Source organism: Mus caroli, chromosome 15 (assembly GCF_900094665.2).
Source record: "Mus caroli chromosome 15, CAROLI_EIJ_v1.1, whole genome shotgun sequence".
Taxonomy (NCBI): domain Eukaryota; kingdom Metazoa; phylum Chordata; class Mammalia; order Rodentia; family Muridae; genus Mus; species Mus caroli.
Window position 1 is genome coordinate 33816045 of NC_034584.1, and position 20112 is coordinate 33836156.

At 41.0% G+C, this 20112-nt stretch overlaps 1 protein-coding gene across 1 annotated transcript; it reads right to left on the bottom strand.

Annotated features, from left to right (window-relative positions):
* Positions 1 to 2041: 2041 nt before the first annotated feature.
* Positions 2042 to 20064, bottom strand: Slc25a32 (solute carrier family 25 member 32). Its single transcript, XM_021183331.2, has 7 exons — positions 19691 to 20064; positions 13318 to 13468; positions 9491 to 9576; positions 7645 to 7805; positions 5887 to 6000; positions 5464 to 5609; positions 2042 to 4114 (listed from the first exon to the last, which is right to left on the bottom strand). Exons 1-7 carry the CDS (start codon positions 19842 to 19844, stop codon positions 3976 to 3978), a joined length of 951 nt encoding a protein of 316 aa, XP_021038990.1. The 5' UTR covers positions 19845 to 20064; the 3' UTR covers positions 2042 to 3975.
* Positions 20065 to 20112: the final 48 nt, after the last annotated feature.

Below are 20112 nucleotides of genomic sequence, written 5' to 3' on the forward strand. Positions count from 1 at the left end.
GGAATGCAAGACTTTAAGTAACCTCAAAACCTTGCACAGTTTCTACCTTACCTAGCACGTTTTCAGAAAGCAGCACAAAGGTTAAGCAAACCATTTTACATCCATGTCATTTTGTAAGTGCTTGACTTTGCTGCCAAAGTGAATACATGTTGTTATCTACAGAATTTTATTTTCTATTGAAAATAGTGCCTGTATCCCAAGGAAAATTAGCTCTGATTATTCCTGAACTCAAACACACTCTTTAGTTGGTTTCTTTTTTGATACAGTGAAAATAAAACAAACAAACAAACAATAACAACACACATGCATATCTTAAAATAAAACAACAATACCACCACTACCACCACCACCACCACCACCACCACACACACACACACACACACACACACACACACACACATCCCTTAAGGTAAAAAACTTAAATAACTGGGTCATAAAAGCATATATACTCAAGTAGAATAGCCTCTCCCAAGGCATGCCAGCCATCAGTGGATCCTGTTCTCTGGTTCACACATCTGCTTGTGGGTTGGCTGGCCCTTTATCTTCAAAGGTGCCCCCATCCTGCTCTGGCTTTCCTTTTGCCAACCTCCCCAACTTGCACCTTCTCTTAATCTCAGTTACTTTTCAAGCTCCAGTTCTTTACTTCTATCTGCCAACTCCAAGAAAGAGGAATGATGCTCCTTCAGAGCTTGCCCTCTAACTTCAGGTTCTGTAATTCAAATGGGATTAAAGTTCTCAGCGGCATCAACCTTCATTCTACTGAAATAGCTACAGGCTTGTTGACACTCCTTTTGAGTTGCTCCTGATGTACATTCCTGCTTCTCCTAAGATGTAGACACAGTTCTCTGGTCTACCTACTGTGTTCTCTTTTGACCATTAAAACCTCAACATGTTTATAGTAAAGCTCCAAGAGTTCTCAAGTTCAGATCTCAGTCTTTCAGCTTGGTCTTCCAATTATACTGATAACTCACTGCTCAGAACAGGCCACCTCTGCTATCACCTGCCATACTTCTCTCCAAAATAGCTTCCTTCAAGTCCAGCCCACCGCCCTTCTAAAATATTGCTCTGGTTCCTTGTAAGCTGTAAGTCACCATTTCTGGTACCATCAACCAGGCTGACGTCTCTAGCTCTTGAGTAGATACTGATCAAATATAGCTTTGTTCCCACAATCCAGAACGAGCTCTTGGTCTAAATTTCTTACCAGTCTACAATACTGGGTAAGAACTGGCTTCTGTTTATATTAATTAGCCCAGCTACTGCATTGCACTCTTTATTTGGATTCATTTACTATAGCTATGTACTTTAAATTGTTCATCTGCTGCACACACTGCTGGTGACCTATGCAGATCCACTTTTGGGGGCCATGGGTATTAACTAACAGCTCACATCTCTACTCTTTGTAAAACTGCCCTTGCTTGTAATATCTTGGCACCCTTTCCCCCATACAACTAGCTTCCCTAAATCGATGACTGCTTGTTTCTTGCATGGTAGCATACACCTTTAATCTTAGCACTAGGAGGCAGAGGTAGGGGAATCTCTGTGTTTGAGGTTAACCTGGTCTCAAAACAACCTATGGTTCAATCCATTCGTCATACTCTGTACTGTCAGGCTAAGGCTGTTCTATCTATTCCCATCTATGTAGACCAGGCTGGCCTCAGACTTAGAGATCTACCTGTCTCTACTTCCCAAGTGTGTGCCACCAGATTTCTTAAAGCACTTATTCTGTCACTTCACTAAGAATGTCCTCTTTGGGAATCACTAGGACTAATCTAACACCATTTACAAATAAAGGTGCTTAAGACAGGAGTGAAATGTTTGTCTTAGGTCAAACAGAAAACCAGAAAACTAAAATCTGAAGTGAGCCTGACTCTCCAACCTGCAATCTCAACAAACTGCAATGGCCCCATCTTCAATCTGCTCTCCCCTAGCCAGCTTAATTCCTGCTTCAGGGCCTGGGTATTTCTCATACTCCCCTACCTAACGTGGCAACATCACTCTCACCGTGGCTTTTGTATTACAGCATTCAATACCCACAACTCTATTATGCATATATGTATCCTTTATCATGAGCTCCATTAGCTTGCTTTTGCTATGCCGTCAGTGCCCAGCAGTCCCCCCAACACAGAGGAAGTACCCCCAAGTTCGTGGCTGGATGAGTAGCAGAGCTCTTACAGGGTATTACCTACCCTGCATGTTCATATGTCAACAGAAAGCTGTAGTAACACATTTATTATGCAAGCTTATAATCTCTCAGAGGACAAGAATTGTCTTATTAATTTGAGGCAGATAGAACTCAAGTGATTGTTCTACTTCCAAAACTTTAATATCAACTATAGCTTGCCTTTCCATACAGACATAAGTATTAGGGTGAACCCCATGCAACTATGAAATGCATAATTTATAAAACATTCTGAAGTTATTTACCTGGGAGATCTGAATTACAAATTATATTTCTCATTGTTTAAATATTCCTGTAGGCTGTAGTTCTTTGTATTTACTTACTATATAAGTAACTTACATTTAGTGTATTTTATTCTGCAACAAAAATTTGAGATACCCAAATAAAGTGTAGACATGACTGTGTTTAAAATAGTAATTTTGAAATTTCTAAGAATTCCTGGAAATATTGATTCATTGTTCCCAAATTTCAAAGAGTTACATGCCAGGAATTTGTAAATGCTGAAAAACTTGCTTTTTGTTACAGTGTATTGTGATTTAAAAATGTATCAATTTTGCTGAATAAACAAACATACTTAAAAAATAAAGGTAAAGGATATTATACCAAACACCATTTTTGTAAATATAAATTATCTTTTCATTTTTTATTTTAAAAACAATTCCATTTGCAAAATATAAAAAAATAGGCTTATTTTCAAAGAACCCTTTAAATACAGCTTTGATCATAATGATTTATTTACAAAAAATAGAGGCTAGTGCAACAGTACTGACAGTCGCTCATCAGAAGAGTTCGTATTAGTCTAGCAGCCTTCGGGAGCAGGCCTTTTACCTGGAGATCTACAATGACATAGAAATCAAACCAGTAATGGCCACAGACAAATGTAATTTGTATTTCAACCTGAATTTGAGCAACCAATGCAGACAAATAATTATCTGGAATCTGGAACCATAAATCTTAAAATGAAGGGAAACTAGAATGTTTGTTTCTATTTAGTTTTTCAACAAACCTACAGCAAACATTCCATCTCTGTGAAACATGAGCCAGCATTTCTGATGAGTGATTTGTAGCCACACATGCTAAATAAAGGCTTCACCGGATGCTGGAAGTTCAGGTTTTATACACCCTAACCACACACTAAGTGTTGATGGCCAAAATACAAGGTCTGCGTCAGAATCTCACTGTAAATAATTAAGCAATGGAATGGCAAAGGTGCTAGATATTTCTCAGAGAAATCCATGACTTCTCCAATTTCTGTACTTAGTGTGTTCCAGCTGGATTACAACTAAAGCACATCTATAACAGACTTTTTCTAACAAAAGTATCCCCATTCAAAATGGGCTAGTTAGATAATACCTTATTTATAAGTTCTCCAAGTTTAATTTACCCTTGAAATATAGTCATTCTTGTAAGAAGCCAATTCCTTGCTATTGCACATGGTCAGTTTTAAAGCCAATCCAGGCAAGAGAGTTCAGAAAAAAAGAACATTCATCAAATTATTTACAAATATTGCAAATGAGCTTCTCCCTGAATTACAAAATGGAAGATCCTATACATTTTCGCAGTGGCTATCAGTTGCAACATCAGGCAGATGGTACCCACTCCAGGTAGGGGCAGCCAAGCTCCACACACACGAAGATGCAAAGAGCAGAAGACATCAAGATGACTTAGCAGTTCTTTCACTTGTAACACAGACATGGGGTTAGCAGCTATGTAGCTCTGCAGAACTCTTCTGAGCTTTGTGCTTCAAACACAAAGGACTTTGCTGTTGCCTCAAGAACATACACTGGGATCTTCTTTTAGCTCACTTTCTTTTCTCTAAGGTCATATAAAAAGTGAGAGACATTTTCATAAACCACAAAGGTGATGCAGCAGGCTGGAGTCACTCTAATCAGATTGGGGGCGATTCCTTTGTAAAATCCACCGATGCCTTCTTTCCTTTAAAGGAGAAGAGATACACACTTACTATCCTAAGCAGCCAGTGTGACTACATCAGCACTTCATTAGCACAGAGCACAGAAGAAGCAGTCAACCTCGCCCCACTTACAGGTGGGCTGAAGCCACTGTATGATACCTTGAAGGGATACCATTTATGAGCTCTTTATAAATCCTTATGGGGCAAGGACACCTTAAAACACAACTGTAGAGTACTGTGTTTTTAGTGATGCATTCAGATGTTTTTAAGTGAATGACAAAGCTGACAAAACAGATCTAACTTAACCATCTTTCATGGCAGCCAGATGTGGTGGTTCAGGTCTATTATCTCTGTTCTGAGGAGGGCGATGAGGCAGGAGGGACTGCTACAAGTCTAATGCCTATCAAGTCAGCCCGGACTGGACACTAAGCACCATGCTAATGAGAGCGGCATTCCAAAGACTCTATCTCAAACAAACATGCTTGTTTGCAATCAGTATGTCCATGACCTCATAATTGATATGTGGTACACAAAACTAAATATAGCTCATATAAAAATAAAATTTTATTTCGTTAATACCTAAAATAGGGAAAAAAGCCTAGTAAGTTAACATATAGATTTCCAGAATCTCTTTTTAAAAATAATTAATTTTATATCCCCACTGCAGTCTCCCCTTCCTCCTCTCTCCTCCTAATTCTTACCCCACATCTCCTCTCGCCCCACATCCACTCCTCCATTTCTCTTCAGAAAAGAGCAGGCCTCCCATGATACCAACCAGCTATGGCATATGAAGCAAGCTGCACTAAGACTAGGCTCATCTTCTATTGAGGCTAGACAAGGCCGCCCAGCTAGGGGAAGGGGAGCCAAAGGCAGGCAATGTAGTCACAGTCAGCCCCTGCTCCTGCTCCAAACAGTGAACTAAAGTCAAACACAGTCTCTTCAGGACTTTTAGAATTAAAGGGAAATGCAAGGGAAGTCTACTTATAATAATCTGATTATTCTCATGCATAATCTCTTCTACTCAGAGACAAGGACTTGTAAAAGTTACAGCACCAGTAGTAGATACAGGCCGCTTCAAACATACTTAACTAGCTGACTACTCACATCTAATGCCAATCAAGTATTTTGAGATTTAACCCCCCCCCCCCAACTCTGTGAGCCCAAACAGTCTTATTTTACAGATGAGGAAATCAGGCCTCAGAGACATTGTTTTACCATGACATATACAAGTATACAGGAAAGCAAGGACAGCCACACCCATCTTTTCCACAGCTGACTGGCCAGACGAGCCCTAGAAACTAGTATGGAGTGAACAGTCTGGGCATGCAGGGTAATCCTGGGGCAGCTCTGATGTCCCCGCGCATGCTCTCACCTCCACGTCTTTGTGATCACATCTGTTACACCACCGTAAGACACATGCTGATCCTGAAGGCGGGCTCTCACAACCTGATAGGGGTATGTTGCTGCTACGGCAAATATTTTGGATAGCGCTGCAACAGAGATGTATTCTGATGTACTCTAAAATGAGAACACCAGCAGGATCACTTTAAAAGCAAAAAGTACATAAAAAAAAAATCTAAAAAAATACCATTATCTCTTTAACACAGGGTCTATTTAATGTGGGGTTCTATTTAACATCTGTGCCATCAGCTTATACAATATTTAACTATTAGTTAAATTAGTGACAGAATATTTATTATGATAGCAATGTTGTCAAAGTAAACACATTGTAAAAACCTCTACCTACTTAGTGCTCACAAAAGTAAATGACATGACTTTAAAATAATTATCTTACCAGCTGGGCTTCCGGTAATCTGTTGATGTGTTTGTTGTACTGCAGCTTTAGCAACTCATATGCCATAAACTGAAGGGCACCATGTGATGTTCCAAACAGCCCAGGGACAAATCCCTGAGGGGACGATGAAGATCAAGAGAAGCAAAATTAAACAGTTTTCAATGACAGATGTACTTAACATATTTTCATATGACTTCATGTAAATTCACCTAAGTTTTACCTAAATCACATTTTAATCTATATTTTAATAAGTCATAGTTACACATATTATGCTTATACTACATTAAATATATTATAAACGTATACATTTAACACACACGTGAGATACATACACACACATATACATATGTATGTATATATACACGACATAGATCTTAAGAACAGTATTGCCTTCTCCTTTTTAAGCTGTTTGGATTTTCATGGCTATTTTTCTTTAAATAGTATATATATGAACACAAAAAAGATCCACACTACCAAGAACTGGCATTTTTAAACAGGAAGTTAAATTTAGTAAGGAATTAAAGCTAATAATATTTCAAAGGACTGTACATGGATATTCTAAAAGAATAGGGTAAGAAATGATGAAAGGAAATACAGAACTGAATAATATAGTTGCAAATAAAATTGCCCCTGGTCTATAACCTTGAGTTTATATGCTTAAAATTGAATACAATTACTTCAGCCTAAATGTTATATTTATATATATATATGTATGCATACTTATATAACTAATAATTTTTAACAATGTACATATTTTAATGAGGATAAACAAAAGAGACAGAAAAAGACTGGCAGTTAAGTCTTCCCTGTGAGCCTGACTGGGGAGATCCCTGTGGGTGTGTACAGGGTGGGACACATGCCCCAGACACAGAGCTACAGATATTCCCATCCTGGGAGCTGGAGACTGGAGAGGTCAGGTGGAAGAGAAGAAAGCAGTGGGCAGCAGGACTTCCTCTCTTTCCAAGCATGGAGCTGCCCTGCTCTGCCTGTCCTCCCCACAGATGACACCTCTGAAACTGCAAGCCATGGAAGTTCTCCCTTCTCTAGTTGTTTCTCTCACACACTGTGGCCACAGCCATGCAAAGGTAACTAACACCAAGAGAAATTAAGGCAAGAGAAAAAAAGTACAAAACTGGAACAGATCTTGCTGCCACTAAGAAAAAACTTAAAAATACTGCATTCAGTGCCCAGCACTAAAACAAAACAATGACCAGGCAAGGTGCTGAATTTTCCTTTTGGTTATTATTTTTTAAATTCAGGGTGTATTTACAGCCAGTAAAAATAAGATCCTGTTAAGACTCACTGATCTCTTCTTCATATATTCTCAGAGACAACTTCCAAGGGCTACAAGAAATGGGTGATCTAACGGCATGGCTCACTAAAAAGATACCTGACTAAGGTTTACACCAATGAAGACACAGCTTACGGTAATTAAGAAGCATAGCTTAGAGTACACTTTCAGTATTATAAACAAGATTTCGGTTTCACTCAATTATTTCCTGCATATGTTTGCCTTCTTTTTAGGACTAAATAGAGGTCATTTAGTCGTGAAACAAAGGAGATGGTTTACAAGGCAAGAAGAAACCAGCATGGTGAAACATCTGAGTACTCTGTAGTCTTGGATGGGAAGATTGAGAGTTGAAGGCTAGCCTGGGCTATCTAGCAAGACTTTGTCTCACAAACAAAGCAAAAGCAAAAATAAAGTTAGTATTAATTGTGATTTCCAGTATTCAAAATATATTCATGATAATTTGTTACCTTGTATAATCCACGCACACCTTCATATTTATATATTTTCACAAGTGCATCCAACATTCCTTTATACTGTCTCTGTGAAGGGTTGGCAACACCACCATATTGTAACATCAGGCGAGTTTTCGTCACCCATAATGGGTTTGTAATGCAGAGAGTCATGGCTCCTAAAATCATATTTAAACATTAATTAGCAAAAAGGTTCTGTTTCATGCAATCCAGATTAAGAATAGTTCATTAGATAAAGAACATTGTTTTCAAAAGTGTGCACATAAGCATAAAGAAGGCCCACGTGATCAAGAACTGGGGTATATCCAGGTGCAGTGGTGCATATTTTAATCCCAGAACTTAGGAGGCAGAGGCAGAGGCAGGCAGATCTCTATGAGTTGAAGGCCAGTCTGGTCTACAGAGTGAGCTCTACAACAGCCCAAGCTACAGAGTGAATCCCTGTCATAAAAACAAAAATAAAACAACAGAATCACTGGGCATAAGTAGGGCATTAAATTTAATTAATAAAATGGGGACAATGATATTCCAATCAGCTGAACACAGGTATAAAGAGAACAAGGCATGTCGAGGCTGTATCTGAAATAGGGAGATGTGGGCTCTTAGGCACTGCCAAGAGTCACAAGAAAACTTTGTTTCTGACGGTCAAAAAAGTTCCTCCTGTGGTCAGTGAGAGGTAAATTAAGAGATAAAATGTGAACAGCTTCTTTGTAAGGACAGAGCGAAGCTCTCCAGACTCCTACACCATGCAGCCTGGCAGAGACTAGGTCTTCGGAGTCACACATTAAACAGAGGGGCTATGGTTTAGGGGAGGAGAAAGAAACCAAGGTGTGGCTCCTCAAGCTGCATGTGCCTGCCCAAGACCTGCCACAACCCTCCTCAAATCCTTTCAAAAGTCTACTAAGGCACATTAATAATCTCTACAGAAGTGATCATTTTGCTAACAATCTCATCTGGTGACACACATGGTACACCCCAGCAGCTGGGAGGCAGCGTCAGGAAGATCATTGCAAGGCCAGTCTGGGCATCTTATATGTAACTATATCTTAAAAAACCAACCAACCAACCAACCAAAACCGTCCAACCGCCTGCCCTACCAAAAAATACATCTGGTTAAAATGTTCATTTGTTGAGCTTCCCGAGAAATTTTTTAGTAAATAAATATCAAATTCTATCATGATTTGGGTCTCTGCATGTGACTAGGTATTTGAAAATTAAGACAGTTCTTGCTTCAAAAGAACTGTTAACATGAACAAACCAAGGTACACAATGGATCAAAATAGGTTTTATGAACATTCAGTCTCACTGTTTTTCCTTGATGGCACACATAGGGAATAAAGTTACTAAGCTACAGAATTTGAAAACACCATAACTAAATCATCTCTTAATAATTTTCCAAAAATTACTTTATGTGTTTTTCCTGCATATGTGTATATGTGTGTGTGTGTATAGTGTATGTATATATAGTACTCCATGTGTATATATAGAGATCTCAGAGGCCAGAAGAGGGTGTCAGATCCCTTGGAACTGCCGTTACTGATGGCTGAACCACCACGCGGGTGCTAGGAATCTAACCTGGGTCCTCTGAAGATCAGCCAGTGCTTTAAGTGCTAAGCCACCTCTCCAGCCCCACTCAAATCAGCTGAGTCTAGAGATTTCTAACTTCATATGATTAAATTGGGAGACTTTTATTTTAGAGAAAAGAAAACTCAAGTGTGGAGGCAAAAGGTCACAAGCCCAATCTGGGCCAGAGCAAGGACCTGTACTCTGTACTCAAACAGACTCAGCACCCCAACCCCCGCCCAAGGGATCAAGTTTGGAAGATGATATTATATCATTGCCTTACCAGCTTCAGCAGCTGAGACGAGGTACTCTAATGGCTCCAACTGTTCAGCTCTTCCCTCTGTCTTATACGATTTGATGGCATTGTAACTACAAATATTAAACATAGACCAAGTTTAATCTGAACACGCGTCAAGAAGGAACAGTACATTTAAAAGCATAATCTCTAAAGCAAAAGTCAGTGCAAAGGAAACCACAAATTAAGGTTCATTTCAGAATGGATATGCCAAGAATGGCTCACCTTGGGATTATACCACCCTCCCCATAAAATATGCCTAGCAATATGTATGTGAAATGTTCTAATGACTCCCTTGGTGCCAGGGGCCTGCTCCAGCCTTTAGGGGAACCGTACTGGGTGGGACACTGCATCAGATGAAGGTCAAAGACTGGTGATTTCTGGCCTTATAACCTTATTATTTGTGCTTTAATAAGCACTGTGGTTTTTTCCCTCCCCTTCCCTCCCCTCCCCTCCCCTTCCTTCCCTTCCATTTCTCTCTTTCTTTTTCTTTCTTTCTTTCTTTCTTTCTTTCTTTCTTTCTTTCTTTCTTTCTTTCTCTTCTGTAACCTTTTTGTGCTAATCAGCAATGGTTTTCTTTCTCTCCTGCTCAAGGACCTCTCTCTGGCCAGGTAAGAGGCTCAGAACTCATTAACTCTTTGTGGACCAGAGAGAAAAGAAAAGAATTAAAATCTTTTATACAGGTAGTCTCTCTCTCTCTCTCTCTCTCACACCCACATGCACGCACACACAGGTCAGGCCCAATAACCTCAACTCTACAAGTGTTCATCATGCATAAATGCATGCATGCATGCATGCATACATACATACATATATCCTTTTGGTGGATAGGGCAGAGCCCCTCAAACCACACACATACATTTGGTGGATGGATGGGGCAGAGTCCCAGATGCCACCCTTTATTCCTTTTCTCTGGCCTTCTTAAATCTTCTTAGGCGAAAGTTCTTTAGAAAATTACCTCATGGATAAAATGTTACACAAAGAGGGAGTTACAGAAGGATGTTGATATTAACTTCAAAGCAGTGTTTCAATCTATAACCTCATTATAAGTTCAAAGCAACAGTTTCACATGGCCTCCTTTTATCACAGGGCACACCTGTGGCTTAATCCTTGGATCTGACCTAGAATTTTTTCCTTGATCACAAGTTTGTCCCAAGCCTATTTCTCTTTCTAGTGAAATTGTGAGGCTCGCTGTATTCCTAATTATGCAGCCTTTACTCACTATTCTATGAGGAGTGGGCACATGTTTTTCTTGATTCTAACTTTATTATATCTTTCTGGCAAAACAACAAAAAAGCCTCTTAAAACTTTCTTCCTAAAATTATGTGAAGCAAATCAGGACTTCTATAAAATCATGATCAGGAACTATGAAGTCATCATTTTGTCAATATAGCATTACTACATGATGGTATATCTTTGTAGATCTGCAGAAAATCTGCCCAATAGGGTGGGCTAATGCCCAGGAGTCATTAGACTATGTACTAGTGACAGGAAAAGCCTATCAACTGCAAGAAGAAATCCTGAGTCTCTTGGGACCTTGTCTCTCAGAGCTCAGACATCGTAGGCCATGCAAAAACCAGTGGCCACCTCTAAGAAAGTCACCTGCTAGCCTTAGCCTCTCCTAACACTCCTAAATGGCTCCCGACACTTCAACAATTAATAGCAACAGAAAAAAACCTAGAAGGAGGAGATGCTGTGTCGATATAGACATCAGGAAGAAGCAAACAAAGTCAAGGGACACCAGACAAACGTATGTTCAGGAGCAGTCATCAGCTTTCTGATGGATAAGAAAGAGTATGCCCCAGGCAGACCCCTTTCATAGATTAGCAAGGAGCCTGGCATTCTAACAGTAGCTAATGGGTAACAGTGTCCTAAGGTACGCAGAAACTGCCCGAGAGAGGGAGATCCCAGAAGTTCCTTTGTAGAAGTGGCACTGACCTGGGTGGGTATGGAGACAGGTTCAGTTTCAACAGGGAAAGAGATACACATGGGGACTGACAGGAAGAGTGGACAACCCAGTGAGGGAAAGCAGCCTCAGGCCAGCCAGCGTGAGATTTGGGTTTCGTTTGACAAAAACACAGCCACTCAATGTTTCTGAGCAGGAAATGTGAACCAGGTCTGCTTTTGTTATTTGTTTTATAAATACAATTTTTACTATGTGTATGTGGCTATCTGTGCACCCACAGAAGCTGGAGCTGGAGTTACAGGGTGCTGTGAGCAGTTTAATGCAGGGGTGGGAAAGCAAGCTCTGACTCCCTAGAACAGCAAGCTGAGCCAGCTCTCCAGCCACTATTTTGTTTTCTTAGGCAGGCTGTCTATGACCCAGGCTGGCCTCATACTCGCTACGAGTAAAGGATGACACTGAAAGCCACATCTCTCTGAACCTATCTATCTAGTGTGGCACCAGGCCCCAACTCTCACTTTCCTCTTCAAAGACTTTGGAAAAACTTTACAAACATTACCCATAATATTCTAACATGAAGCAAACTGTTCTATGGTAAGAAAGTCTTGTCACACATAGCATGTCCTCTTTGGGATATATTCTCATCTCTCTCTCTCTCTCTCTCTCTCTCTCTCTCTCTCTCTCACACACACACACACACACACACACACACACACACAATCTGAGTTTTGTATAGATTCAATGCTTTTCTTTGTAAGAGCTGACTTGGTCTCCTCACAGCACTACAACAGTGATTAGGACGCACACCGTCCAGCCAGAAGCATGCTCAGCAGCATCGTGTGCCCCTCTACTGCAGGGTCATGGTGCCTTGGACTATGTTCTTTCACACTCAGGAAGGTGAGTGTGCCGGCTCAGGAACACACTTGCAGCAGTTCCTTTAAGGGGAATGCAGTAGGAGTTATTCCAAATAGTGATGACATCTAAAAGGTCATAAGCTATGAAGATGTTGGGGTGGGTTTAAAACAAAACAAAACAAAACAAAACAAAAAAAAACCAAGCTATGAGGAGTGTATCTCAAACTCTTCTAGGAATCAGGCCATTGCTTTCTCTTCCCAACAGGGAATCTCTGGTATATGTGCTTATAGGTGCTCCCAGCTCTGTCTCCTCCTGATTTAAACTTTATTATGCATCAAATGCACTTCTTCAAGCCATCTCAAACAATCTGGAATATTCTGGAATCTAGAATAGCTGAGGATAAATACAGAACTATGCTATTCAATTCTACAGACATTTTCTACTTTGGGAATATTCTAGAACTAATCTCTTATACATGATAACAATAGTTCATTTAATAGGATTGAATTTACAGACTGAAATTGTGAGATATATGTTAAAAAACAGTTTCAGGTTCCTACTGTAAAACTTACAAAATCTCTAACAGACAACTGGTTTTGTTACCTTTTCCTAATCTATTTTAGCTGTTAAAAAAAAAGTGCTCAAGAATACTAACATGGTCCCTGGGAATTCCTGAAGTTGTACAGTACCACCATGAGCTACACAGAGTTAGCACTGGCTTTAACTAAAGCAGAGCTCTTTAGTGTGTCAGCACCCCATTGATCACAGCGCTCAGCTCAACACCTCAACTTTTCTGAATTCAGCTCAAAGCAACAGTTTCTGCAGACCTCCTATCTCATCCTGTTATCTTGTTCCTATTAGAACTCTGTTCTGGGTCAGATATCTCTGATAACAGCTGGCAGACAGGAACGAACAAGCTACTCTGCTTCCCAATCCTGCCAATCCAAAAAACCTGATTAGATGACTCATCAGTTACCTATGTTAAAAAAGGCGATAAGCAGAAATCATTTAAACAAGGATATTCTTCAATTCTGTGAAATCCCCCAGATCTACTCACAAGAAAAAGTAGAGTCCCCAGGATAAACCGGCACCCCACACATTCGGGGTTACTCCTTGATAAAGTCCTCGTAGTCCATCAACTTTCCAAATGGTAGCCAAGCAATGCAAAATTCCTTTATATTTTGGTCTTACTTCCAGTCCATCACTCACTGCATTGAAGAGCATACAGGTGAGAAGGGATGCTGCTCATGAACCACATATAGACACTGCACACGATCAACCCATAAAGGAAATATACTCACCAAGAAAACCTTGGGTAGAGGAAATTGTTTTAGTATGTTTGTTATTTTTTAATTAGAACATCTGTCAATTTGCCAAAGTATTCAGCCAGAGCACACTAAAACCTCTAATATTTTAGGAAGAAACCTTTAACCCAAAACACTTGTATGCTTGTTACAGATACTCAAGGTTATAAACTCTATAAACTCACGTTTGAAACTATGACTCAGGGTGTAGGAAACTTTAGTGGCTTGGAATAAACTCACTTTGCTCTTGTAGAGAACCTGGGTGTGATCCTCAGCACCCACGTGGTGGCTCACAACCACCTGTAACTCCAGTTCCAGGGTCTGACACCCTCTTTTGAACTCTGTAGGTACTAGCCACGAAACTGGTACATACGCATTCACTCAGGCAAAACATACATAGTCAATAAAATAAAATGAAATACAAATATTACTTAAAAAACAAACAAAGAAACAAATCCTAGTCAGCTGCTTCAACTCTATCAAGAATGTGTCAGCACGGTCTGAGGGGCAGCCGCGAAGGGAGTTGAGGAAGGGCAGCCTACAGGATATTCTTGCTCTACCAACACATACACACCTCAGTCAGAATATAAAGTACCCAAGTACTGCATGTGAGCACTATTTTCTAAGCTTGAGCTAGTTTCCTCCATACTTTCCCACACTGTTCTCAGTCCAGGGTCCCATACAGCTCCACACTACGGCACAACTGTCTACAGCGAAGCTCGTACCACCCGAGTGGCTCAACAATAAGGCACTACGGTTTACAGAGATGCTTGTGTCACTGAGGACCAGTTGCCAGACCCACCCTTTCCTTTTTATTAAACAATCTTTTTTTAAAAAAAGTCCTTTATATCTTTTTATTGTATCACATAAAATAGTAGCATTTTGAAGTACAGAATGCCACTATGCCTGGCTATATTTGGCATTTATTTTTATTTTGCTTCTGTAGGAAATGGAAAATACATTTGAAGTAAGATAATTTGAGCAAATGAAGGCTACTTAACAGGTAGGTCTGTGAACAGGCTGTAGGAAAACAATATGGAACAACTGCTTTGTTGTTTTCAGAAGTCACTTAATCCTGGAAGTAAAACATTAAGTACTAGGGAACATTCCATATCATCCATATGACACCAGATTATAAAACCACATCCCATATTATAAAGTCCCACAATACAAAATAACAAGTTTTCTTCATTTAGCTTTGCATGCTCCCCTCTCTAGACTTCACAAGCATCTCTCCTTGCTATTAAACCTGTACAAGATGCCGAGACTGTGGCTGCCATCCCTCTCACAGCCATTCCATCACTTCTACACTCACTTTCCTCTCTCACAGTCAACTGTTCCTAATCTTTTAAATCCATATTTTAGGTCTAGCATGTAAAAAGGAGATTATCACAGCATTTTTATATGCATATATCATTATACTTTTTTTTTTCTTTTGATTTTTCGAGATAGGGTTTTCTGTGTAGCCCTGGCCGTTCTGGAACTTACTCTATAGATAAGGCTGGCCTCAGACTCACAGAGATCCACCTGCCTCCGCCTCCCCACCACTCGGCCTTTATACTGTTTCTATTTCAGCCTTCTCTCCCACTACCCTCTCTTGTTCCCTCTGTCTGGTCTGCGCATTTTCTTACTAGTAAAATGTTCTCTAAAGGATATCCTATAAAGTGATTTGTATAGATTCCTAATTCTTCTTTATCAGTAGCCATTAGAAAGGGAGTGATATAGGTTAAAGGGTATAAATATAAACTTAAAATACAGTGGAAAGTACCTTCCAAAAGAGTTCACACAAATCATAGTCCTTTACATGTAAGCATGTCCAGTTCTCTGCCCCCCACCTACACTGTACTGAATGGAGCCTGGCAAAGAACAATCATCTCTGTTTACCAGTGCCACGCCAAGGTGGAACAGTCAGTTTCTTTCGTCACTGACCTGTCAACATTACTATACGAAATGAGATTAAAGTGCACTGGGCTTCAGGAGAAGCCTGGGCTGGATATCACAGTTCCTTTATTAATTACACGATCCTACCCTCACTGAGCGCCAGCGTCCTCCTTTGTAAAGTGGGTACATCATCCTAAGTTTGGTAAGGTTTACACAAAACACAAACCTTCAGATAGCAGGGTCATTTGCCTAGGAGAGGCATTTTGCAGCATACACGCTTCTGATGTGCCCCTTGGGTTTTGTGCCTCTCCTTCTGTACAGATTTTCTTGTTCTGGGCAGCTTTCCAGTTTTCTCTCAATAATAAGCTCACAATTCAATTGTGAGACAAAAGGTAAACACCCCTGCTTTTCATGGCCATAAACAATTGCTTGCTTTGCTGTTTGAAGAAGTTAACCTTAGCGATAACTGTGTGGCTAACAGATAGGAATGGCCGTGCCCTGGTCTTCAGAAGGTGGAAAGGTTTTGTAGCTAGATAGGACATCTTTGGGGAAGAAAACTGGAGATTTGGGGGGCACAAATGTTGGACTGGTGGAGGAAGGAATATTAGTTTGGAAGGAAGGGTGGGGATGAGAGCTGTTCAGGAGAGAACTGTATTATCTCCAAAGTTCAGGTAAAGTTGTAGCTCTGAACAGGACTACACAGAAGACAGGGCCTTTAAGGAAGGAATTAAGCTTAAAGGGCTATTTGTAAGCCAAGGAGAGAGCTCTCACTAGAAACCAACCTGACTAGCATCTTGATCCTGGTGATCCTTCCAGTCCCCAAATCCCTAAGAGAAAAATAATCCTTTTGTTGTTTAAGCCAAACTGTTTGTAGTGGTATTTTGTTGCAGCTCAAACTACAAAGGTACTTGGGGGGGGGGGAACCTAAAATAATCACATTCATGTTTTGATGAAGGAAATTGCTCCTTTCTTTTTCTAATTAAAAAAAAAAATGCGAAGGACCAGCCTTGGCTAGGTCTGGGCTCAACAAAAGAAAAATATAATTGCTCTACTATCAATGCAAAAATTTTCATTAAGTATATACAAACATGTTTGAAAAAAAAAAGGAAATTGTAGTGTCCTCAGGTAGAATGAATTTGAAGGCAGAGAAAACAAGAGATGAGACCTGAATGAGTCTTCCTGCTGTCACATAGAAGTTGTATACACAGTGAGTTTTTAGTCTAAATGACCTGAGGAATTTCATGAAAGCAGTGATCTCACATCACCATAATGGCTAGTGGTTTAACACTGAAAGATTCCAGGAGACAGTAACTGAACAAAAAAGTTGGTATATTGAAGGAGCCAAGACCGAAGACATTAAGTTTTAAATTCTTTTTGAAGAACAGCAACAAGTACACTGGCTTTAAAAACTATGTCCCACCATCCCAGGACAAAGTGTTTCAAGTGCGAGGTTAGTTACCCACCTTTTCTTGGTCACACCTGAAGAACTTGTTTCTTACTTAGTTAATACATTCCCTTCCCTGTGCTCTATGTGTATGGCTTGTTTCTACTTTTGTGTGTGTGTGTGATACTAGGTTTTGAGCTTCAGACCTATGGGTGCCTCAATCTAAGATCTACGGTAACAGTCAATCACTGAGCTTATTCAATGCCCATTCCCAACCTCTTTCAATAGCATCTGCCTCAGCCACTTTGTGTTTCATTGCAGAGGGTACCACTACTTTGCCAGGCCTAATTCTGCATCCCTGTAACTTTTCTTAGGACCAATTCACAGTGAGCACGGCCCTTCCCATATGAAGCTTAACGAATTCCTTCACCTTTCTCACATAACATTTCTACTTTTTTTTTTTTTTTTAAACTGTCAACACTGGAGCTCCAGTTTACTTGGGAGTCAATGAATTGTTTGGTTTTACAGTATATGTATTCAGGATTAACCTTCCTCACCACTGCTAGACAGTAATTTTAATAAGTGGGCTTAATTATATATGTAGGCATTATTCAGTCCTGATACCTATTGATGACTGTATTGGTTTATGTCAGCTCAACACAGCTAGAGTTATTTGGGAAGAGGAACCTCAGTTGAGAACGTGCCTTCATCCAGATGGCCTGTAGGCAAGTCTAGAACATTTTCTTGACCACTAGTGGGGATGAGCCCAGCCCACAGTGTGGAGGTGGGGATGCCGCCCCCAATTCTACCCCCACTGCAGGAAGTCTTAGTTGTACAAGAAGCAGGTAAGCAAGCCATGAGGAGCAAGCCAGTAAGCAGCACTCCTCCACAGTCTCTGCATCAGCTCCTCCTCCAGGCTGCTGCCTTGAGATTCTGCCCTGACTTCCTTGGATGATGGACGAGAAAGCTATAAGGAATGGACCCTTTCCTTCCCAGGGTGCTTTTGTCTCAGCAATAGAAACCCTAACTAAAACACCAACACATCTTTTCACTGTTCATCTTCCTTAGTTCTTCCTTTCACCATTCAGTCAAACTGCCGGCGTTACCACTACACACACTTGCTCTGCTGTGGGAAGGACTTCAACTGGGGATTACTATGTACTCTTAATTCCTTATTCTGTTACTAACCTCTTTATCTACCCTACAAGTTTCCAATACTCTTCTCACGCTAAGATAATGAATCTTCTCAGGTAGCAAGAATTGCCTTTCCTCAATCTAGTCAGCTCTGGAGCACTGTCCGAATCCCAACCTGGCCAACCCTAAGTCTCAGCTCCTTATCCTTCTGCTTCTAGAGAAAGCTGCGTCAGAGGGACACCAAGCCACAGACCTACCTCTCAAGAACTCCAAGACTATCTATTCACATTCAAGTCACTGTTAGCAGGGACTCAGAGGTGCTACGGGGAGAGGGCAAGTGCAGGGCAGTTTCAGAGTGAAAGGGCTGAACCCAAACCTCAGCTTGCTATTTACCATCTTGTGACTTGGACAACTGACTCAACCCCTACCATTATCAGCTTCATAAAGGGAATAATAAATGCCTATTTACACGTTAAATCAAAGTTAGTTATCAATGTTTGTAACTATTATAACAATTATTTATAGATGCATATCAAACTCCATGGAATTACTTCTCTGTAGTGTCTTTTCTAGAATACACTCTACAGGCACCACATGCTCTCCACCACGGAATGTCTTGTTTCCTCTAGCTGTCAAAATATTAATCCTGTTGAGGACTTTAATATGGAACCTTGACAGATACATACAAGCCACCTATGTTTATTTTTTTAAATATTTACTTTATTATTTTATATTTCATATGTGTCCCTGGGTGGGTATGTGCTGGCAGAATCCAGAGATGTTAGGTTTCCCTGAAGCCAGAATTATAGACAGCTGGGAGCCACCTGCTCAAAGTGGGTGCTGAGAACTGAATGTGGGTCCTGTGGAAACGCTAAGTCATCTCTCCAGCCCCAGCTTTCATTATATAGTCTTTTTATATAGCCTATTTGTGCTTTTATTTTTTTATTTGAATATATTCTACTTAGCAAATGATTTCATGTTGTGTAGAATCCTTTTATATATCTTAGGCTAATTACATTTTTAAGTTTCCTAACAATAAGAAACTTGGTACTTCTTAGTTCGACTCCACTGTTCAAACAGTAAGTCACATACATCAAGTAAATTGAATAAAATTAGAATGCTCGATTTGATTTTCGGGAAAAATTTAGTTTGTAATAAATGAAATAACAGAAATGGTTTCTAAATAGTTACCAAGGCTCACCTATGTAACGCAACTTGGTATTAATTCCTAAAATGCTAATTTCCATATACTTAATTCACACTTAAATAGTTATTTAGAGTGCTAACTTCACCAGACAATGCATATTTTAAATACTGCAAACTAAAGAAATCTTAGTGAATATTTTAATCCCAAACTATGACCTTACTCTCCGAAGGGGACAATGCGCCAGCTCACACACTTGTATTTTCTGACTTTATACAGCCAAACACGTGGCTGCCCTAAGACTTCAAATTACCCCAAAGAGTGAATGACTCGTGAACATGAGGTCAAATGTGGTAACCTCCTTTCTCTCAAACTTCACCCACTTTCCCTATCCTTTAGGGTTAGGGGATACAGGGAAAGCCGGGGTCCCCTTCCTAAATCCTAGCTCCAAGTAACGCAGGGCGTACAGCATCATCTTCGGGGCTCTCCCCCTTGTAGTAGAGTCTGAGGAAACCTTTGGGTGTGAGTGCTTCGCTGGGGCTGGCAGCAAGGGAAGCCGCCCGGGACGTGGGCAGGCTCTTACCAGCGAAGCGGATCTTCACGAGGTCGAGCGGGTGCAGCGCCAGGTTGGACAAGACCCCGCCACTCACGCCAGCCACCAGGTTCTCGTACCGGACGTGGCGGAACACCGCGCTCCACGCCGCCGACCCGGCAGCCGACTGGCCCTGGCCTGTCATGGGCTCCGGGTTCGTCGACACTACGGCGTCCAGCGCCGCCGACGTGGGGCGAGATGTAGTGGCCGCCACCGTGGCGACAGTCGCGGCCCGGGGCCTGGAACCGCAGGACGCGAGCCCGCTTCCGGGACCGGAGCCCGGGACGCTGCAGCAGGTAGGTCACACCCGCGGCAAAGCGCAGAGAAGGAGAAGCAGCAGAGCCGAGCTTGCTTAGCCCCGCCCACCAGGCCTGGTCCCGCCCACAGCTGCGCGCGCTCGCCCTCGGGACACG